The 23890-nt window shown below is 40.1% G+C and overlaps 1 protein-coding gene across 1 annotated transcript in view; it reads left to right on the forward strand.

Moving 5' to 3' along the window:
• Positions 1-23890, forward strand: part of LOC131787894 (dynein axonemal heavy chain 5) — a 61545-nt gene that overhangs the window by 32830 nt on the left and 4825 nt on the right. Inside the window, 39 exon segments of the mRNA XM_059104968.2 lie at positions 6236-6470; positions 6854-6907; positions 6910-6995; positions 7248-7505; positions 8082-8103; positions 8106-8204; positions 8207-8293; positions 8612-8632; positions 8635-8720; positions 8931-9217; positions 9589-9658; positions 9835-9957; positions 10212-10241; positions 10243-10343; positions 10987-11305; positions 11651-11877; positions 12594-12816; positions 13052-13153; positions 13591-13665; positions 13748-13915; positions 14398-14526; positions 14722-14808; positions 15298-15435; positions 15934-16061; positions 16370-16538; positions 17054-17209; positions 17562-17807; positions 18294-18386; positions 18599-18703; positions 19015-19153; positions 19475-19589; positions 19717-19873; positions 20547-20702; positions 21149-21267; positions 21704-21906; positions 22352-22425; positions 22774-22926; positions 23204-23270; positions 23573-23661. Of these exon segments, the coding sequence (XP_058960951.2) occupies positions 6236-6470; positions 6854-6907; positions 6910-6995; positions 7248-7505; positions 8082-8103; positions 8106-8204; positions 8207-8293; positions 8612-8632; positions 8635-8720; positions 8931-9217; positions 9589-9658; positions 9835-9957; positions 10212-10241; positions 10243-10343; positions 10987-11305; positions 11651-11877; positions 12594-12816; positions 13052-13153; positions 13591-13665; positions 13748-13915; positions 14398-14526; positions 14722-14808; positions 15298-15435; positions 15934-16061; positions 16370-16538; positions 17054-17209; positions 17562-17807; positions 18294-18386; positions 18599-18703; positions 19015-19153; positions 19475-19589; positions 19717-19873; positions 20547-20702; positions 21149-21267; positions 21704-21906; positions 22352-22425; positions 22774-22926; positions 23204-23270; positions 23573-23661 (5196 nt within the window).

Consider the following 23890-nt stretch of genomic DNA (forward strand, 5'->3'; position numbering starts at 1 on the left):
AAGAACTCACCACGTAGTCAGGACACAGGTCGAGACATTGATTACAATTCGTTTCCTCAGAGGGACAGCTTCGATGATTTGTTGAGTGACTTGAAGACTCAATAATGATTGGCTTTATGAGACTTTCTTGATGCATTAAAATGTCCCCAATGAAATATAAAAAAAATGATACTGTACCCGAGCGCTCTTTGCCTACAGTAGTTTTTTCCCGCTACTGAGAGAGGCGAGAATTAGCAGTTATGGAGTGAGTTTGAGCATGGCTCATGAATTATCAATGCCGAGGTCTCAGTTGTCTGCTGAGCCGAAGGCTGAGGCAGATAACACCACACGAAGTTTGATAATTCATGATATCATGCCATCAAGAATTGATATCATGATATCATGATATCATGATATCAAGCATTGTCTTATTAATGCTTTTTTTTTAAACAATCTGCAAAAGAAGACCTTCTCTCTTAGTGCGTAAAGTTTGAGAATACTACACGGACAAGTGGCTTGAACACTAGCAGAATTTGACCTCGACACGATAACCCAATCCTTGCCACGGAGATTGGGTTTCATGCCAACTTCACCTCGCTATGGCTCTCAACTCAACCATCAGAGTTTTCAATAGTAAGTCTAATGTAAAATAGTCTGACTTATTCGTAAAAGTCTATCACCCAACAAATACTTCCTATGTTTGAAGTGCTTTCCCCCATAGATCTTATGCTGCTCTAGTCAAATTCCACTTATCGCAACCTAAAAAACCTTCAAAGGACTCATAAATTGAGATCGTCGCAAGTGGAGCGAGGTCTTTGGGGAAGGCCACCGCATTCAACACTAGTGTTTCCTTGTTCTTTTTTACAGTGTCGTAGCACAGTAAGTCGCCAACAGACTTTGAATGGCTGACACTAATGCGCTTTTAGCTTCAACGAAGATACGATCAATGTTTAGCTCTCCATCACGGATTTAGACTTCATGTACCAGAACGAATTTCTCGGCTGCACAGAAAGACTTGTCATTACACCACTGACCTATCGCTGGTATATTACTTTGCTCAAGCTCTTGCTATGTCCATGGGTGGTGCGCCGGCTTGACCGGCTGGAACTGTAAAAACAGTTTGATATGCCCTATTGAAATACATTGGTGTCCTTGACTTGACTTATTTTGAGTGTGTTTACACACCTTGCCTCCCTTCTAAGTGAGGCCGAGTAAGGCACGGAAACAAGTAATCCAAATGAAAAAACAAATTTGAAACTCCTAAGTGAAAAAGGCAACCAGTTCAGTATTTACAAGTGAGTCTTTGGACTCGGGTCGCCCGTCCAACCCTAAAACCTCATCTACCCTTCAGCTGTATCTTATGTAAATTTTAGATTTGGTCTGCTGTGTTCATCGGACAGAAGTCTATTCGGTGATTACCAGTCCTAGAGTACTATAACTTGCAATTTACAACTTCTAATGTTTACACTAATTTACCTCTCGCGTAGAAACCACCAAAGACATGGGAAAATGCTCTCGGAAAGTACGTGGTTTTTATTCATTGCGCGGATCAGATGGAGACCGAGGTCTGGGGCGAATTTTCAAAGGTAAGGATACATTATATCTGCAGACGTTTTTTAGTGTTTCTGTTAAGTGAATCATGGCTGGGACAATCAGAATTTTCGTGGATGATCACAGTTGGTCATTACCTACTCTACCTTTTCATGCAACTCATACGAAAAAGAGTATCCTTTTCTCTATATTTATTGTTAATAGTCAAAAACAAGCATATTGTTAATTATGATAAGTTTAATCCCTTAACTAACACGAAAAATCCTCAAGGAATGCTGGATGAGTCGGGTTATGAGAACCGACACCCTGCCTGGTTCAGGCTGCTTTCACCGATGTAACACCAGTTCTCCTAACGTAATATGCAAAAGAATTTATAACACTGCTAGGAAGAATTTCGCATCAGATCTATGGATGCAAGTTGTTACAAACCAGCTAAATTTCTGTGGTTTGTTTCAGGACTGGGCCCGTCCGGCATCTGGGGCTGTTTTCGATGAGTTTCACCTTAATTGACCTCCCAGTGGTTCTCAGTGGCTGCACACCGATCTCCGCGTCCTTATGTGCAAGAAAGAGAGGAGGCAGTTCATATTCTTCTAGCTGGCGCTGTGGTCGATAGGCACCCATACTTCGGTAATTTGACTCGATGATTTTCGCTCCCTTCTTACAGATGGGTGCACATCTCCACTTTAGAGGTATTATGAAAAATCGTGTGATGTGTTGGATCGACAAACGTATTTGTCATTAATTGTCAGGAATTTTCTTGACTATGAACCCTGGTTACGCTGGAGGCAGGAACTCCCTGAGAACCTGAAAATCCAATTCCGCACAGGTGGCTAGGATTGTGCCGGACCGACAGAGTGCATCATTCGTGTAAAGCTCGCCATCTGTGGTTTTATCGACAATGTAACTCTGGCCATGAAATTTTTCACTTACTTTGTACAAACTGTGCGAAGAGCACTCTCTACACCTGTTTTAAAGTAACTTGAAAAAAAAACGTTTAATTGAATATTTCCCAGTTTTTGTTGTATTTTTGTTTGTTGTATTGACGTAAAACTAAAACAACTTTCAGCCTCACCACATTATAGTAACACGTTTTCCTTATCATCATCATCATCATTATCATTTTTACAAAACGCACGATAATCTTACAGCATTATTTTTAGGGTCTTGTCTTATTATCCATTTCCAACGCGTGGCTATAAAATACCTGGAATTTACAAGAACTTTCCCCATCGGTGTGGTTCTGAACACTACTATATAGAAAGGGAATTATATGGCATCTTTTTACTTGGCTTGTGCCGGTCAGAAAAAGTGCCCCTGTTTGGACCAAGTACCCTTTGTCATGAAAAGCACCCTTGCAAATAGTGCCCTTGTCAGCAAGAAATCCGCTGATGGTGAATGCGGCCTAAATTTCTAAGATGGTGTCTTCATCCAGTGCAATACCGTATTTTTGTGCCATGTTCACTATGCCTTTGGCTTGAGGAACATTTGTCTGTTTTGAGAACCCTTGGCGCAGCGAAGCGGTTGAGTGTTGGAGACAGCGAGAACACACTTGTGATGACATTACTGGAGGGGATATGAAACCTTTCTAAACTAGTAAGTTTTTAATGGCTGTAGTTCGGGTCGTTAAATCTGACGTAAGTCCTTCCTACAATCTCTGAAAAACGTTGGATTACGGTTCTCAAGTGCTGGCCATCAGTCTCCTTCCTCTTTAGCAATGGCGATTAGAATGTCAAATGAATTCTTTTGTATTTAGCTTTTGTTTTCGCAATATTCTCGGGGGCTAAAGCGGAAGGGATGTGAACGACGTCTTTCATGATCATTTCTCCTTAACTTAGTTGATAGTACATCCAAGAGAAACTAGATCTTGTCACAAATATTATTTAAAAATATTATTCCTTCTCTGTAGTTTCTGGTTTTTTTGTATTTTTGCCTTGTTTGTTTCATAAAGGAAATTGTCCCTCTTTTTGAAAGAGGATTTCGACATCCGTTGTATAAGTAAGATAAAAAATTTAACTTTTTTTGGCCCACCGAACGAAATTACTTTTACCACGAAAAGAACCATACAATGTTGGTTCTGAAATGGAAGATAAACCAAAAGGAAAAGAATGGGAAAGATTCAAAATGAATAAAAGTAATGGTATCACTGAATACAAGCTTTTAATTTGCTAAAATTCCTTAACCGGCGTATCTTAGTGTAATTGAAACCGTTCTTTTTTTTTTCACCTTAATGTGATACTCTTTCTTTTCCAGATCGACGAAGACGAGGCCTCTTTTCCTTAGTCTTATCAACGATTCTCCTTCCCTGGCATTGCTGTTAGACAAAGCTGGTTACCCAGAGCTTAGAACAAGCCATTGCCAAATACAAGTGGAAGAGGTCTGGACTCATCACCATCCATCTTGGAGACTCAAACCTTATCCAGGTAGGAATGTTTTCTTACAACGCGTGAGGTAGTGTCGATTGGAACGCCTTTAACATGGTGTAGACGTGGGAAAATTGACAAACTCGTCCCTTTCCAAACAGCCTTTGCATCAATAAAAAAGCTGTTCCTGATAGAAACTTGGAAAAGAGTTAGAGAAAAGCAAAGCCACAGCCAAGCTGAACGCGGAAAGGACACTTTAATAAAGTGCTTAATTTTAATCCTCATTAATTGGCGAATGTTGCGATCTGAACTTTTTTTTAACCCAGTTTTTTTTTTACCATTGACCGTGTTCAGCGCACAGCGACCGTGGAAAACAGCTGTCTTGAACAGGTGAATGAGACGGAAAATTGACATGTTTGTTGATATCTCTTGCAGTTGATTTGCAGAGCCCAGCGGGTGCGCCACGGAATGATGCGTCCTGGAGACCAAGTGGAGCTGGCGAAAACTGCGTGTATCCACGTGTTGATGAAAGCGATGACTGACACTGGCACGCCCCACAGGGAAATGAGAATGAACACCCAAGGCTATTCAGCTCCTCAGATGTTTTGGGCGGCTAGGATGTTGCCACAAAGATCTGGACAGATGGAATATTCTCTACCCTTTTGAATGGAGATAAGACTCTTAGCGCTAAGGAAACGAGGTGTTCTGTGAGCCGTCAAAAGAAATTAACCAGTTTCATCGCCTAGTTTTTAGCTTTGAAATTCTTTGGGACACTCATTCCCAATAGGGTCACAGTAAGACTTCCCTTTCTATAAGATTACACCCTGCTACCGGCACTTACGTGTTACTCATGCTCCAAAAGGTAATGTCAATGTGCACTCATCTCGCGATAGTTTGATAGCCGAACTCAGTTTGATGCTTTGAAAATGATGAGTTGAATCTTAGCCATGAATTCCTAAAGCGAATATCATTGCTTAGAGAAGCCTAAAATACAAGTCAAATTTTTCGTAACATGTTTTTACTTGCAATTCACACTTGTAAAAACACTGCGAAACAGATCATTCCGTTCCTTAAGTTTTTGTTGTCACTTTTTTTGTTATGACTAGAAAGCAGAAAGTTGCGTTTGAAGCTTGTCAAACCTCATGTCCAGCCCTCATCATAGAAAATCCATTAGGAAATCCTTCTGGACCACGTGTTTTATACCCAAACCCTTTTGTTATGTTCACGCCAGGCGAGCGGAATCTGGATCGTGTTAGACCGGCTACCAGTAGATGCCTCTGGATTGAAAACCTAAACAGTGTACTGGACGATAACACGACCTTGACTCTGTGCAAATGTGGCGATCGCATTCCCATGTCACCTCAGTGCAAGATTATTTTGAGCCTCACAATAATCGACAACGCATCACCAGCTTACTGTGTCCCGTAACAGGTAATGGTGTACATGATCTCATCTGGGTTGGAATAGGAGACCTTTGCTTCAGGTGAGGATTATTGTGACCAAACATTTGCCAAGTTAGGAGGTCGACATTTGATATGGATTGCGGTGACGGGTCACTTGCCTGCTAATGGGTCGCAATAACGAAGTGGTAAGAAGTTTTAAGGGGTTCATTTCAGTCGTGCCATTTGTGACTTTTAAAGTATCATTTTAGATTTTTAATTTTCATTTTTTTATGTCTCTTGTTTGGTTTCTATTGCCAAAGGCATGGCCCTTAACATAACGACCAGAACAAGAGGCGGAGCGTCTTAAAGGGGTTGTTGACAAATCATTTGACGAGATCTTGCGCATGTGCAAGAAAATTGCGTCTTCAAGATGGATATTTTGGAGCACAATTACATTGTACAGGGGAGTGAACTCTTTACAAACACCAAATTTGTTCAAGAACAGTTCGTACTTAACGTAAACTACAAGCTGAAATTTAGCAAAGCGCCGTAGCCCATGATAAAGTGAGTGGATGCGATTGAAAAACTTTCTGTTGAACATTGCACTTCTTTCCTTCTCTTCATGTACATGTGCTTACGAGGGCATTCATATACAATTTCATTTTAGGCACTTCGAACCAAGCATACGAAAAACAATCGCTCTGACTAAGGGCTAACGCCCCGAAACGTCAGCCTTAAAATCTTACGGTGGCCAATTTAAGTTTTCACTTCAGTTGTTAACACTAAATTACCTGCTATACGCTCCCACCGACGCAGCACCACAGTTTCTTTAGAAACTTACCCCCTTTATTCATAAGAAAAACACCTAATTCTGCCCCACGTACCTTGCGACCTTCCGATGAAAATTGCTTCCTACACTTTCGATTCCCTTCTCATTATTTGTTGCTTTTGACTGAATACCAGGCCACTACCCTACTCGAGGGGCTTATTCCCCGGAAAGAGGATGGTTCGAATGTGTCCGCATCTCATCTGGAGCGGCTGTACATCTTCTGTGTCATGTGGAGTGTGGGAGCTCTGTTGGAGCTTGACGATCGCGCGAAGATGGAGGAATTCGCCCGAACAAACTTTGAACTTGACTTACCTCCTATTGCCGAAGGATCACAGGACACCATTTTTGAGTTTCTTGTGAGCGAAGGAGGTAACTGATTCATACCAAATTCGGATTTTACATCAAGAAGAAGCTGGAGAGGTTTTTCAGTACCATATTACTTAAACACTTGTTTTCCAATCGAGACAAACGAGCCAACAGAACAAAACAAACAAAAAAAAACAAAAAACAAAAAAACAAGAAACAAACAAAACCAAAATGATGACCTACGTCTTTCCAGGTACTACAGACGATCTGAATGCGTTGTGGGGGTTAGGTACTGTTTATCACTGAAATGAGTCAATGTGTCTCTTTCCACCATGGGATTCATTTCAATCGAATGCCACATAAAATGCAAACACTCGCGGTGGAGTTGAGGTTTTATCAATCGGTCATACCTACTCGTTCGAAACTTTTCTAAAAATTTTCCCTAGGTGAGTGGGAACACTGGAATACACGAGTGGAGGAGTACATTTATCCAAAGGATCATAGCCCGATTTCCTGTCTATTCTTGTTCCAAACGTGGATAATGTGCGTACTGATTACCTCATTCAGGTGGTGTCCAACCAGGGAAAGGTTTGTACTTTTCTTATCTGTTTCTGTTTGTCCCTGTTTTTCCTTTTGTTTATACTGTTTTGTTTTGGTTTTTGATATGTTCTTCCTTTTGCACATGTTAACATTTACATTTCATTGAAGATAAGTTCCCGGCAGTATATTTTGCTCATTTTTTGGCACGTAGTTGGTGATAAGTGTTGTGAATCGATTTTTCACTTAGCTTGGCGATGAAGTTTCGAAGTTAAATTATTAGCTTCTCTTTGCATCTTCTAGGCGGCTCTGTTAATTGGAGAGCAAGGTACAGCTAAGACAGTCATGATCAAAGGCAACATGGGTAAATATGATCCTGAGAGACATTTAAGCAAGAGCTTTAACTTCTCTTCGGCCTCCACTCCCTTGATGTTCCAAAGAACAATCGAGAGCTACGTGGACAAGCGAATGGGAAACACATATGGACCACCAGCTGGCAAGAAGATGACTGTGTTCATTGACGATGTTAACATGCCGATTATCAACGAATGGGGTGATCAGGTTTGTATATATTTCCAAACGTATTTCCTCTATGATTGTTATCTCGTTGAGCGATCATAAATTATGAATCCCCTCACCGCAGAAAAACGAATATGACATGAAGCTCTTAGTTTTTGCTTGGCGCTGATGAAGTTTTTACTTTCGTTTGTTATATGTGTCGTTCTTTCGACGTTCCAAGGTGGATGAGTAGAATTGTTGGCAAAGCGGGCCCTACCTTGTCAACGAGTTCTCTGTAGCTCAGCTGTTTATCTTAGAAGAAATCTATGATCGCGAGTGTTTATTGGTGCCTCTTCAGAAGTGGATCTAAGGGAGGGGCCCGGGAGGCCCGCCCCCTCCCTCCCCCCGTTATTTTGGGTATAAAAAGAAAGAATCACAGATGGTAGAAAAGCCGGCAGGGCAAGTGACAAAAAACAGGGTTCCCCCCCTAGCTCAAGGTCTGGATCCACCACTGCTCTTGCTTCTTCTGTGGCATTAGAACCAAGCATTTGGTGTTCAGATAGGCAACCTAACGTTACATTTATTTTTCCCGATTCCATATTTCCTTTGCTACTCACAGCCGTTGTTGCAATTCCTCAGGTAACAAATGAAATAGTTCGTCAGTGATGGAGACCAAAGGTTTCTATAACCTGGAGAAGCCCGGTGACTTCACAAACTTGGCAGACATTCAGTTCCTGGCTGCCATGATTCACCCAGGAGGAGGCGAAATGACATCCCACAAAGACTCAAGAGGCAGTTCAGTGTGTTCAATTGTACTCTGCCGAGTAACAGCTCAATCGATAAGATATTTGGTATGGAATTCAACTTGTTTTTCGTCTAGTTTTAATTGGTTTGCTTCTGTTGCTTACAGTGATTGATTGAGGCCACATTTTTACTTCTCTATTTCACCATCGTAACTAGGTATCGAGTCAGAAGCTCTGATCTACGCTAAAGGATAAAAATCTTTGTCAAATTTCCAAGAAATTATTTGAAACCACGCAAAAAATCAATTTAAAAATTGCGTTACCTGTAACGGAGAGCGCTCCTAAATCTCTCATTTCGTGAAATCATCCGCACGAACCTGACTTTCTTCGAATTTTGTTCTTATTGAATGTTTCCTTTTTATCAAGGTGTAATTGGATCCGGACATTTTTGTCCGAGCGTGGTTTTCCAAGTATCGTGCAAGAATTAGCGAGGAACCTCGTGCCTTGCACTCGTAGGCTATGGCAACTTACCAAGGTATTGACGTTGCTTCTTTTATTATTTTATTCCGTGGTGGGTTCTTTCGTTCGTTCTCTCCAGTCTTCAAGCTCTATCTGGTTTAATTTTAATTATCTTGTCTTACTTAACACGGATATAACTCTTAACAGTCATGCAATAAGCCCCTTCATACCACAGCAGGTGTGCTCGTCCCCTTTTAAGTAACCTTGTCTTTTATTTCAACGTTAGATTAAAATGCTTCCTACGCCAGCCAAGTTTCATTACATCTTTAACTTGCGAGACTTGTCCAGGATTTGGCAAGGCATCCTTTACTGCGTCTCCGAAGTAGTATCGACCCAGGAGGCCTTAATGGCCTTATGGAAGCACGAATGCATCCGAGTAATTTCCGACCGTTTCACAAATCAGCCTGACAAAGACTGGTTTGAGAAGACGATGAAACGAGTCATCGGCGAAGAATTGGGCGAAGACATGCAAGCCATGACTGAAAACATGCCGTATCTTGTGGACTTTTTAAGGTTTATTCCTCAGTTGTGTTTTATGGATTAGCACTTCCCTTGTCGAATTGCCACTTCCTTTTCTTTTCTACTAAAAATTTTCATTTGGAAACTTAATGACAACATTTCTCTAGTGAAGTCGTTAAGTTGTGGAGGGGAGGGGGGTGGGGAGGGGAGGGGAGAATAGTACCTCACTGTAAGAGCATAAAGTGTAAAGACAGAAGACAGCGAAGAAACTATTTCAATAGAGCCTCAACAACACCCTTCCCGTGTAGTTTGCTTCATTTCATGGGTTGATTGCATTAGACACTATATCGTAGTCACAAGTTGTTTCCACTGTTTTGTTATTTAAAAAATCATTTAAATTTTACTCATTAATTGAAATTACATAGGGATGCACCAGAAGCCACAGGAGACGAACCTGAGGACGCCGATTTTGAAACTCCAAAGGTCTATGAACTGGTAACACATAATTCCTTTAAGCTGTATTTCCGTTGCTGTTGCAAACCTTTTTTTGGGTAGGGTTTATTGTAAATGATACTGGCAGAGGATATTCCAAACTTTTGTTTCCATTGAATTGTGGTGTGTGTTATTTTTGTTTTGAATTTTTCTCATTGCTTTTATCTATTTTTGTGAAGATCCCATCGTTTGAAGGTCTTGAAGAAAGACTACAGTTTTACCTGGAGCAGTACAATGAGAGCATTAGAGGAGCAGGAATGGACTTGGTGTTCTTCAGAGACGCCATGATTCATCTCATGCGGGTTTGTAACGATCCTTGATTTTAAAGGCTCTTGGAAGAACACCAAGTTAATCAATTAATAGGAGTTTGTCCATCAGTTTATCTTTACCATCTCGAAAACATAGCTCACAGTTTTTAAAGTTTTCAGAGTTGCAATTAGTGTTAATCCTAACCATCCTAGTCCTACCTTAATCCTTTAAATCCTTACATCAGTATGCATATGTGCATAGAAGAACATCCAAAACTCCTTTGATACTTTTTTTTATTCCCTATAAGGTGTCCCGTATTATTCGTACCCCGCGGGGAAAACGCCCTTCTTGTGGGTGTTGGAGGTTCAGGGAAACAAAGCTTGACTCGTTTGGCGTCATTCATCGCCGGTTACAAGACATTCCAGATTACTCTAACCAGGTAATGTTTGATTTTTTGAATTGCATCTTTAAGTAAGCCATAAAGTCATATCTCTCTTTGCGTTATGCAATTTTAGTCGGTAATTTGATGATTGAGTTGGTAAACCTGATAATTACGCATTCCGTGTTTCCGCCATGCATTCATTAATACATCATCAGTATTCTTTTCTCCCTAAGCAGGCAATATGCAATGAGTGTATCCGTGGTACCTTTAGTTTACCAGTAATTGTTTTGTGTAAGTCAGTCCAACTTAAATGTCAGTCGGTCGGTGTCCACATAGGATGACATTAAAATAAACAAAACGTCACTGACTGGTCCATCAATGCAGTTATTTCCAAACACATGCACTGGACTCTGGGAAAGAAGTCCGGATTCAAATCCTGGCCGGCTCATTGTGTTCTCGAGGAAAACACTTTACTTTCACAGTGCCACTCTCCACCCAGGAGTATAAATGGGTACAGGTGCTATAGAAGATTGATAAAATGCTGGGAGGTTTACCTTGCGTTTCACTAGCATCCCATCCAGGGGGAAGTAGTAACACTCCCAGTTGCTTTATGCTACATGGAAACCGGGATAAGCTCGGGAGGTTGGGCTGCTTGGCTCGAGTACAGACTTTACCCTGATCTTTTCCCAATATTTTTCAGGTCTTACAGTTCCACCAATCTAATGGAGGACTTAAAGTATCTGTACAGAGTGGCAGGAATGCAGGGCCAAGGGATAACCTTCATCTTCACTGACCAGGAAATCAAGGAAGAGGGCTTCCTCGAGTACCTCAATAACTTGTTGTCCTCAGGAGAAATCTCAAATCTGTTCGCTCGTGATGAGATTGACGAAATCTGCAGCGAGCTGATTCCTGTGATGAAGAAAGAGTTTCCAAGACGACCACCCACCGGAGAAAATCTGTACGACTATTTTTTGACGCGTGCGAAGCATAATCTACATGTGGTACTGTGCTTTTCACCGGTAAGCGTTTTTTTGCGTTCCGTCTGGTGTTTGGGCGCTTTTCTATTGGACTTCGTTAAAAAATCAGAATAGCCAATCAGAACAAAGGAAAATACAACAGGAAACTAATCAAAGCGTGACATAAATATGTGTGATTGGCCGAACGCTGGAGAAAGCGCAAGTGACAAATGGCAAACGGTTTCGTATGGCACTAACTTTATTAGCGGAGGGAGTAAGATGGGTTTTCCAAGCATAACCCACTTTAATTCTCTAATGCTTGCGAGGCTCGAATGAAAATAACAAAACTAAAAAGACGCTGACGGAAAAACCATTAATCTGGTTGTGGTGTTATTTTATTCTTCATAGGTCGGGGAGAAATTCCGAAACAGATCCCTGAAATTTCCAGGTCTTATCAGTGGCTGCACAATGGACTGGTTCAGCCGCTGGCCTAAAGATGCGTTGATTGCCGTGGCACACCATTTCCTATCAAACTTTGAAATTGTGTGTGCGGAGGAGGTCAAAAAGCAAGTGGTGCAGGCCATGGGAATATTCCATGACGGTGTCGCCATAAGCTGCACAGATTACTTCCAAAGGTTAGAGTGCTAAATCTGATCAACAGTATATATGTGAACATGACGACGAGGTAGAAAATAATGTAAGCAAAACGTGGCACTTCCGCAGCTAGGGAGTTAAGTGGTGCGAATTGTATTTACCTTTATACGCCTTAAGCTTCGGCTAGCGGTGTTTTCTATGATAATATGGAGTTACACCACGGCTCTTTAATCTTGACAGATTTATACCCCTATCACGCCAAAGCACAAACATGTTTAAAAGCTACTTTGTTAAACACGGTTGAAATATATTTTCTTTATAAAAGCTGCTTAAAGCGATGATTTTCGACTTCAAATTTATCACCTTGAGAATAAAATTTAGTGACAACTTGAAACCTATGGAAAAGTCAGTTTTGCTATCTCTCTTTCTGATTTTCAATCAGTAAAACCCGGTTTTATTAAACATGTATTGTTGGTGTAAATGAGGTATTTTATTTGTCTGTAATTCTCAAATAGTCGTTTGGAATCTGTATCGATCTTTTGCATGCAGAATCTTCCAGTTTCTTTCATGGTTTGCTCTTACCATTTCCTGCTAAACTGTGAATTTCGTGGTGCCCCTTATAGTACGCATAAAACGACTTAAATTATTCTACTATAACTTCTTTGATATTGATAACTAAACCTTTGTTGTTTTCTTGTTTTTTTTTCTTGTTTTGTTTTGTTTCTCACAAATACTTACGTTTGTTTCTTTTTTGTAGATACCGTCGAGCGACACACGTCACTCCAAAATCGTATCTCTCTTTCATAAACGGGTACAAGACGATATACAGCGAGAAACGAGAGGAGATAGGCGAGTTGGCAAGAAGGATGAATACAGGCTTAGCTAAACTCATGGAAGCTAGTGAATCAGTAGCGCAGCTGTCCAAAGAGTTGGCTGTGAAAGAAAAAGAACTCGCTGTGGCGTCCGAGAAGGCCGACTTGGTAAGGTCGTTTGTTTTGAGAGTATTTGCTCTTGTCATGAAGAGATTCAGCTGATGTAGTAGGCTTAGTCCACTGATATCCATGAGTTTATATGATTCATTTATCGTGCAAGAGTTTTTAGTGCTTGCGTTATTGTGAAGATGACGATGTGTCACTTTGTTGGGACAGACGAGCTGAGATGATTTTAAGCGCAAGAATACAATTACTCACGACTTCATCTTTCTATGCCTGCTAGGTGTTGAAAGAGGTTACAGTCAAAGCACAAGCAGCTGAAAAAGTTAAAGCTCAAGTCCAGAAAGTCAAAGACAAAGCACAAGCTATTGTCGACGACATCGCTGTAAGATGAGAGGTTTTTAAAACTCTTGAATGAAAGGAATGATAATCTTTGTTACTTTGACCATTATCTATCGCTCTTTCCAAATGTTTAAAAGCTTCTTATTTGGAATTTGAAATTGACCATCTTTCCTAACCAATATTTATCTCCTGACAGAATGCATTGGACTCTGCTTACCTAAGCAAGATACAGGACTGTCTTTCACATATAATGATAATAAATAACCGTAGCACTGTAGGTTGGGCAACCTATTGTAAAATCGGAACTGGCTGGTGCTCAAGTTCCGTGGGCTCATACTTTTTTTTCCCACAAACAAAATTTTTAGGACTTTTCCTTGCTATCATGATTTATTATCTTGCATTACCTGAATGAAGTATTGCACTCTCGGAGCTGAAGATAATACTTCCTTGTATAACTTTCTATCGTTTATATTTTCTCAGGCTGACAAAGCAGTTGCTGAAGAAAAACTGGAAGCTGCTAGACCAGCGCTGGAAGAGGCAGAGGCTGCCTTACAGGTGAGTGAGCTTGTTGATTTTTTTGTTTTTTTTTTATCAGTTCACGAGTGTGCTTAACTGCCTCCCTTACATTATTCACCAGACCATCAAAGCCAGCCATATCGCCACGGTCCGGAAGCTTCCTAAACCGCCCCATTTGATCATGCGCATTATGGACTGCGTTTTGATCTTGTTTCGAAAGAGGATTGATCCAGTGGCGTTTGATGCTGAGAGGAACTCTGTGAAGCCATCATGGGCCGAGTCATTGAAGGTAATGATGAAAGGCTTTTATGTGGATACGAATCAGGCTCTTTTGCCTTAAAGCTTACGGAAAATGTGAGGGTCCTAAGACACTGGAAAATACTCGAGTTTTATTTGACCTTCAGAAGAGTTATAATTGCAACGAGTTGTGCGTTGGGTAAGTTGCAGACTTTAGTTTTGTTTTGGCGATTGGAATTACATCGCCACTTAGGTTTCTTTGAAGGACATAATCTATTGTCAGGAGTCAAAAAGGTGATTTCTGTGAACTCTGAATCGATCACCTTTAATAAAGTAGTACTCTGCTTGGTAGTCACACTTTCGTGTACCAGGGGTGTCACATGAATTTCTTTTGTTTATTTTAAATCACTCTGTAACTTCGTGATCACGATAAAATTTAGCGTGTTTGTTTTTTAAAAAGGGAATCTTTCTTCCCTTTCTTAGAATACTGTCCTACGAGGACACGAATGCCCATAAAATGTTTCTTTATTTCAGACAATGAGTCAGTCAAACTTCCTGCAGTCGCTACAAGCGTTTCCGAAAGACACAATCAACGACGAAATGGTCGAACTCTTAGCTCCTTATTTGGAAATGGAAGATTATAATATGGAAACCGCTAAACGGGTTCGTAACGGCTGAAAATTCTTCTGTAGCTTCTTGTGTAAGGAATGAAATTTAGTGTACGTGTGGCTACACATAATAGTCGTGAAAGACCAGTTCCTGGGTCTTTGTCACTATACTGAAGTTCTAGGTAAATGTGATTCTAGAGAATGATTCAAAGGCTATTGAATTAAGCATTGTTGAACATTCCGTAAACAGGTTTGCGGGGATGTAGCTGGTCTTTGCTCCTGGACGAATGCTATGTCAACTTTCTTTGGAATCAATAAAGAAGTTCTCCCACTTAAGGTAAATTTCTTTCCTGTATCAATATTGTCATCGGTGAGAATCACTCAAGAAACAAGAGCTGATGTGGTGGAGATTCAGAACAGAATTTTCCTCAAAAGAAGCCTTAATCTATAACTGAACCACGATGAACGATAACATTACCTATAACATAAGCCTTGCTGTCCGCTAGAGGACCAATCCATTTTCTTCGAAGGATCAAAGTGGTCCTGTTTGAGTACTCGCTCGGCCGCTCACAGTGATCTGTTTGGGAGCAAAACACTTCACTGAGGAGCTTGAATTGGTACCGCCTGCCAGCTCTCAGAGAAACCTGACGAACAGTTTGGAGATGATCTGCAATTGACCAATGCCCAATCAAGAAGGAGTAGCACTCGTAGTCGCTTCCGCTCCGCATACGGAGATTAGCTCCTGCAGCAACTGGATTTAGTCTTGTTTTTATACTTTACTTGTTATCTTTTAGTCACTAATTTTCCGCCAACCTTTGGCTTACAGGCAAACTTAACAATCCAAGAGGCCAAACTGAGCGTGGCCCAAAATGACCTGAATGTGGCGCAGGCGCAACTGGACGCCAAACAGGCTGAGCTGGATAAAGTACAGGCTTTATATGACAAGGCAGTGCAAGAAAAACAGGTAATATTTGCTCACGCTAAAAGGACTTTTCGGGTTTGTGTTAAGTTAGGCACTTCACTGTTACGTCCCATTTAGCTATAATTAATGGAATGTAAGAAAAGAAAGGGAACCAGGAAATGTAATTGATGTGTTTACTGAGTTGAGTGCTTCTCCACTGCGTCTGATTTTACTAAGATCAGTGATTTTTTTAAAACAGAAAAGTGTTTCTGAATTGTCAAGAAATTCACCCCAACACTGTAAAGTTGAACAAAAGGGAAGAGAAACTTTTAACGCTCAAGCAGTTTGCCTTAAGATGAGAAAGTCCTTTTGACCAAGAGCGAAAACATTTTCAAAAGACTGCTGCAAATGACATCAGCTCGAGTAATGATCAAATTTCTTGAAAGCTTTATCTTCACTTCTTGTTGTACTAATTCCAAGATTTTGATTTTGTATAGAAAGAAGCTTAGTTGTTTTAAAGTCTAAATTTGAGAGGAAACTGCTTTATCTCGTTTTGAACAGGATCTTCTGGATGACGCAGAGACTTGCCGACGGAAGATGTTGGCAGCCTCCACTCTGATTGGTGGATTAGGAGGAGAGAAGGAAAGATGGACTGAACAGAGCAAAGAGTTTGAGGCTCAGATTGGAAGGTAAAGGAAACCTGATATTCGATACGTTTGTTGATTTTTAATTGTTTCAAAAACATGTACCGACTTCCGTAAGAATTCCTTACTGAAGTTCTTAATAATTATGTTAGTCAAGCGCAGGTGCGATAGTCCCAGATACGAGCGAGGAATACGTTTGGGAGACGAGAATTGAAACTCTGTTCATGATGCTCTAAAAGTGGCAGTCATTTTTTCGACGAGGGGACTTGCTAGAGAAAAAATTATCGAGGGAAAAGTTTGTCGAAGAAATGCCGTCTTGTGTCCAATTTAGTAAGCGTGTTATTTTTTCACAGACTGGTCGGCGATGTGTTGCTTTGTACCGGATTCCTTTCCTACTCTGGTCCCTTTAACCAAGAGTTCCGAGATATGTTGATGGGGAAATGGCAAAAGGACATGAAGTCACGCAAGATCCCCTTCACCGCCAATCTGAATGTCACGGCCATGCTGGTTGATGCAGCAACGGTAAGATATAAACAGTTAGAAACGGAACAATGCTAAAATCACACCACACCACAGCGCAAAACAATGCAACGTAGCGAAACAGGAGAAAAGACAGTAGATAACAGAACGTTTAACCGCCATGAAGTTTACTGCCAAGAAGCATAACTGATTGAGAACAGAGTGGTATAAGCGAGAGACCAAAGCCTTGTTGCTGGAATATTAGGGATTGTTATTAACCAATGAAAGTAGGGCAAAACACACACGTAGCAGTTAACAAACCTGCCGTGTATATAACAACACGTAATCAATTTACCTCATCGCCTTACAAAAATTTAGCAGTACAACGATCAGAACGTCGCGAAAAGTAATCCTTCGCAACTCAATAACGTAATGCAACTATCAAAGAACCATCTTTCATTCTATTGAATGTCCTCTGCTCTTAAGCCGGTACCATCAAGCCAGGACTGAAAAATGCTACGGTTTTATTTTCATCCAGCAAACCTATCGATAAGGTCTAACGTATTTTCCTCTTTTAGGTGGGAGAATGGAACCTTCAAGGTTTACCAAACGATGAACTCTCGGTGCAAAATGGTATCATCGTTACCAAGGCAACGCGCTTCCCTCTGCTGATAGATCCACAAGGCCAAGGGAAAGCTTGGATTAAAAACAGGGAAAAGGATAGTCAGTTACAGGTGAGAGGACTTGATATTTTTCGGCGAAATCACTAAAGAAAGGTGACTACTTCAGGGTTTTAACGGGTCGTGGGAAAAGTACAAAAACATTGAAATTTAATTTGTGGAAAGTAAAGATAAATAGCTGAAAATGATCTTTGTAAGAACTCGAAAGCAAAAATACTGTAGTGCAATGGTTCTAAGCTGAATTATCGATCAATCTTTGAATTTGGAAAAAAATTAAAATATTTCTGGTAAAGATTTTGGAGAGTCATGGAATTTTATAGCCTTGAAGGAGTACGATTGTAGTTTGAGAATTGTTCTCACCCAAAAGTAACCCGCTGTTACAGCCTAGTGATTTTTCTCTTGACAGTTGACCTCCCTCAACCACAAGTATTTCCGAAATCATCTCGAAGACAGCTTATCGTTGGGAAGACCAATGCTCATCGAGGACGTGGGCGAAGAACTGGACCCAGCTTTGGATAACGTGTTGGAGAAAAATTTCATCAAAACTGGAAGCACGCTAAAAGTGAAAGTTGGAGACAAAGAGATTGATGTCATGAAAGGCTTTATGTTATACATCACGACGAAACTCTCTAACCCTGCATACACACCTGAGGTGAGTGACTGCTGTCAGTTACAAAATGCACCCGGAAATTAACTCACTAAAATTTGGGTACTTGATCTCACATAAGCGATATCCTTTTCAGAAAACGTTTGAAAAGAATTTAATATGAATTTTGGTACATAAAAAACTTTTAACACTACGGGGAGTAAAGCTCAAAAGCTTGTGTTGGTGTTAAAACTAACATTAAATACAAAGTAATTCTTAAAAACCTAAATATGCGTAAAAACCTAAGCACTTCCAACTTAAGATCCTATCTGGTTAATGTAATACATATATGCAACATCATAAGGGTGAAGGGTCAGTCAGTCACTCGTTATTTTAAGACTTTGTATAGGAACGTTCCTAGGAACACTGTTCAGCTAAAATGAATACCTCAGCCGTTCCTCTATTTTTATCTTGTCAACAATTCGATAATAAAAGAATTATATTTTCCACGTACATACGTTGATTTTCCTTATTCGTATGCTTTGTTAACAGATAAGTGCTCGGACGTCCATTATTGACTTTACTGTAACTATGAAGGGCTTGGAAGATCAGTTGCTTGGTCGCGTCATCCTTACTGAGAAAGCGGTAAGTTGCCTTTCCTTAGAACTCGAGTTTAGCCTTTTTGTCCATTCTGCATTTTAGACTCCGTTACTTCGGAAAAAAAACGTAAGTTGTCCCCTTCCCCTTCTAAAAGGAAGCCTAAAAAAAGAAATTTCTTCCAGGTAATTGTCACCCAACTCATAATGTTTAAAGTTGAATATTGGGAATGTAATGTAAGTGTTATCACGGATCTCTAGGAATTGGAAGCTGAGCGAACGAAACTCATGGAGGACGTGGCTTCTAACAAGAGGAAGATGAAAGAATTGGAAGATAATTTGCTCTACAGACTTACAAGCACTCAGGTGTGAATTATTATTTATTGTTGTGTACCTTAGTCATTCGTTTTTGTTGGATGATAAACGTGAATGTTTCCCTATAATACGCTGGCTCTCTTTGCAGCTATTAAGCGACAGGGCAAAGTTTGGGCTCAGTTCTTGAGTTCAGTTGTATAACTAACACCAACACATGTTTACCACGTTGAATCTCGCTGTAGCAATCACTCATCCAGGGAACACTTTAAAGCACAGGTTTTGGTTTAGTTTTATCACCAATGCAAGTACATTTGACGATTCGTGTCGTGTTGTTTACATCACTTGATCTGATTTCATGTTAGGGTTCCCTTGTGGATGACGAATCACTGATTGAGGTCCTTAGCACAACAAAGGCCACAGCAGAAGAAGTCAGTCAAAAGCTTGTTGTTGCCGCTGACACAGAGATCAAGATCAATGGCGCACGAGAAGAGTTTAGGCCTGGTGAGTAACAGGAACCAATGTCCATGCAGTTGGAGAATTTAGAAATTACAGCGAGAGAGAATTTGATGATTTCTTTTTTTGTTCTCTTTGTTTTAATTCTTTGGATTATTGAAGGAACAAACCATTCAGCGACATTTTCTTGAATATTTTCCTCTCAAATTGCAAGCTAAATGAGGACTTTCGTTTTGCAGTGAATGGTCCTCTACACATTTTAGCGGCCAAAATTGTTATGCGTTACTTAATTCTATCTTATCTAGTCATTTGCAAGTTTGAGTGTGTATGGACAATGTAACATATTTGATTTCGTTTCTCATGTTTCAGTGGCCACTCGTGGCAGTATCCTATACTTCTTGATTGTCGAAATGAGTATGGTGAATTGTATGTACCAGACCTCACTCAAGCAATTTCTGGGACTGTTCGACAACGCCATGGCGAGGTGAGAATCTGATTTAATAAAATGCGCAGTAGGCCGTTTATCTAAAACTTTCTAGTATCTTAAGAGACTCATGATCAGTTGTGGTTGAGGTACAAATGGCAACTCACAATGGGGTTATTTTTTTCAGGTCTCAACCATCCCCCATTACCTCAAAGAGGATACACAACATTATAGATTACTTGACCTACGAAGTGTGGAGGTACTCGTGCCGTGGTCTGTATGAGAATCACAAGTTTCTGTTTACGCTTCTCCTCGCTCTCAAGATTGATCTACAGAATAAGAAGGTCAGTAGTATTTAACTTGAAAAAGTGCTTCTTTGTCTCTTTTTGTCGCGTCCGACCCAATAATGTACTGATTTCGATTTTAGCTGTGGAGGGCTTTTCGGTATATAACAGCCTTGCGTAAACAATTAAGAAAAGGGTTGTAAGGATTTAAGATAGTAAGGTATAATATTCAAGACTAGGTTTCTATGTGATGAGCGTCCTGTTACAATGCTTACAGTGTCCTTTAATGAGAGTCAGGCGGATGGTATATTTTGAGCTCGACCGTCGAGAAATTAACAATTATTCCATGAGCGCGCGTTATATATCATATTGTAATAATTCATGGACGTTTGGATATTTGGAGCCTTTTTCCACTTCTGCAACATTTGGCGCAATACATTTCCATATAACGTGACTCGAAATATGATAACCGGAGATGAGTGAACCAATCAGAGCACTAGAAATCCAATTCGGAAATTTTGTAAAGGAAGATATTCATACACATTCGTCACGAGCTCTAGAATAGGAAAATTTATGTATCTGATAACGATGTGGAAACTTCCACGAGGGACTGAGTAGGGTATGAAAATCTGAGGGAATGTCTCTTAAAGTTTTAGCTTCCCCTTAAATTAAGCAAGGTTGCTGGAAAAGGCCAGGCGAATGTTTTTTCGTAACTGGTGATTGCATGCCGCAGGTGAAACACAGCGAATTCATGACACTTATCAAAGGTGGAGCTTCTTTGGACCTGAAAGCTGTCCAGCCAAAGCCTTGTAGATGGATTACAGATATGACCTGGTTGAACTTGGTTGAACTCAGTAAACTGCCGCAATTCTCAGACATATTGAATCAGGTATGAATCCATTTGCAGGTTCTTTACTTGGGTCATCGTGAGACATTAAGCTTAAGTTTTCAAGTTGATTATTTGCAATCCACGTGTTTATTAGTGGAAAAAATTTTGGGCACGAATGCGTATTAAGTTTTCAGTCAGAGAAAAAAATCAAAGCTTGATTTGCTTCTTGTATTGATGATAACAGTGTAGCCATGTCACGTCAAACGATCCAAAATGGCGCCCACCTTGAAATTCAAGCATAACAATCGACTAAAATTGTGTCCAGTTTTTACAAATTTCGGTTCTTGCTTCCCAAATCTATTTTTTTAGCGACTCTTCATTTTCCAGACGTTTTCAATAGTTAAACGCCAACATGTTCGACCCGCTGCGTCAGAATGAGGAAACTAAGAACGTTTCTATTTTACTGACGTCCACAATTTCATTAGTGCAAATTTGTTAACTCTCAGATTGCTCGTAACGAAAAACAGTGGAAAAACTGGTTTGACAAGGATGCGCCTGAAGAGGCCGACATTCCCGATGGATATGCCAACTCGTTGGACACGTTTAGGAAACTCCTGCTTATCAGGTTTGGTATTATCCTACGAATTAAGCATTCTTTGAGAAGATTAACTTCATCATCGAAAACACGGCTCTTTAAAAACAAAAAAATCCTAAATAAAAAAAAAACAGACAAAAGGGAAAAATATTTTAAATATATATCACATTTGTCCTGTGGATGGTAATTAAGTAATGGATACAAATTGGGAGAATGCAATTAAGGTATTTACAGAAATTTCAGCTCTGGGCGACGGAAACTTTGGGCGTCGAACGAAACCGCCCCTCAGATACCAATTAAGTGCTACTTATAACTAAGCTACCAAAGCACTTGCTTGGAGCGAAGTTTTATTGGTCTTCTTGATCATTGCTTGGTTATTTGTTTGCAGTGTATGCGAAATATTTTGTATTTACACAAACTGATACTAACGGATAATGGTTTTCATGACTTTAATTCAAATAATTAGGTCTTGGTGTCCCGACCGAACCATGGCGCAGGCGCGTAAGTACATCGCCGAGTCGATGGGATCCAACTACGCTGAGAACGTTATTCTCGATTTGGAGAAGACTTGGGAAGAGAGTGACAACAAAACACCGCTGATCAACTTCCTGTCCATGGGCTCAGATCCAACAAGTCTCATTGAGAACTTGGCCAAAAGACACAAGTTCGGTAAGAAATGAATGAGACAAGGAGATTTTTATTAGCAAAGATGATATCGAAGTTTTACTTGTTACTTGCATCAAACCAAGCGAAGATTTAGGAACGAGATCGACTTACCCACTTCCACTCTCCACTTCCCACTTGCGTTTTTGGGAATCCAGGGAGGATCTGGAAGTAACCAATAGCCCTTTTACGCGAGTTATTCTAAGATTGACATTTGATGCGATGTCGGGATTTTTTCAACAGAACATCAGTCTACAATGCGCGAAGTTAATGTACCATCCTTCCAGGGAAGACCAGTCACTATCACCTAGAGTCTTAAAATAACTTGGGCCGGACTGCCTTTTTAATAGGGAGAAAGACTGGTCCTCTCTTGACTGGATAAGTTTTAGAGTAAGAACTATGAACTTGATTGTAATGTCCTAAAACCAATCTATTTTTATTTCAAATACAGATTGCCGTGCTATATCTATGGGACAAGGTCAAGAAATTCATGCCAGAAAACTAGTCGGACAGTTTATGCAAACAGTATGTATTCAGCTTGCTAAAGACACTATCAAGGCATTAACAAGGGGTTACTAACAGGCTAGTTTTTTCGGATAGTTTTCGTCATTCTAGTACATGGAGAACTTGTGTTGGTATTGAGAATCGTCGGTTATACGATGGAAAGTAGAGTTTTTGATTCGTCACTTCACGTGGTATGCATCGTTGCTTACATTGATTAAGGATTACAATGATTTACCTCTCATGGTAACTCTCTACTAGAACTAATGGTATTATGATGATGAAGAGGTCTACCGGGGCATGGATTACGAGAAATGAGTACAGACATTGGAGGACAACATGTTCATTGAAATGCATTGTTTGTTCTTTTAGGGTGGATGGGCTCTTCTTCAGAACTGCCACCTTGGTTTAGAGTTCATGGATGAGCTAATGGATACAGTTGTAGATACTGAGCAGGTTCACGACGCTTTCAGATTGTGGATGACCACAGAAGAACATATTCACTTTCCCATTGGCCTCTTGCAGGTTTGTGATCGAAACTACGTTTTCGTTTTTTCACTCATCTTTTATTCTTTTTAAAGGCGGTAACCCCTTCGTTTTTACCAGAAAAAAAGACTCTTTTCAAGCAGAGGACGATTTAGAAGAAAATTATGCACATGCTTCAAAATATAGATTGTTACGGCCTTTCGAAATAAATAAACTATTATATCAAAGGAAAGTTATTTCGATTCCTAGTCTGTAATGAAAATTATATGCTAAGCAACTCACGGTCATGTTCTCTATTCTTACATTTAACCGACAGATGTCAATAAAATTCACCAATGAGCCTCCCCAGGGACTTCGAGCTGGACTCAAACGAACCTACAATGGTGAGTTGATTAACCCTTTACACCCTAATATCATTATACATATTCTCCATACTAATCTCTATACATTTCTTAAGGTGCTGACATAGAGAATTTGTTCAACAGTCAAGAGCTTCTTTAGTTGGTGATCATTTCCTTAATTCCCATGATCCTAATGTGTGATTCAGTGGTGATAATGAAAGGAGAAATTTGATGTTAATCACTCTTAGGGGTCAAAGGGTTAAGAACACTCGTTTTCTTACCTTATTTTATTTACCTACCGTTATGAATGTTTCCTTAGTTCCGGCAATTCACTGTATTTTCAGGTATCAGTCAAGACCAACTTGATGTCAGCAACCTTCCTCAGTGGAAACCGATGTTGTACGCAGTGGCTTTTCTGCATTCAACTGTTCAGGTTAGAATCTAAGTTTTGTCATTTATTACGTTTGAAGTTGTTTGCTGACTTCAGTTCCAGTATTGATGTATGTGGCATTGCAATCAGGTGATCATCTGTTCTCTTACATGTTGGCGAATTTTTTATGTTCATACTAAAGTTTCCCTTTTTGTATTTGCTCGAGAAATCAAGAGATTGTATTGTATTTGCTCGAGAGTTCTTCCTTTTAAGTGCAATGAACTGGAGCGAC

This window comes from Pocillopora verrucosa, chromosome 3 (assembly GCF_036669915.1).
Source record: "Pocillopora verrucosa isolate sample1 chromosome 3, ASM3666991v2, whole genome shotgun sequence".
NCBI classification, from domain to species: Eukaryota; Metazoa; Cnidaria; class Anthozoa; order Scleractinia; family Pocilloporidae; genus Pocillopora; species Pocillopora verrucosa.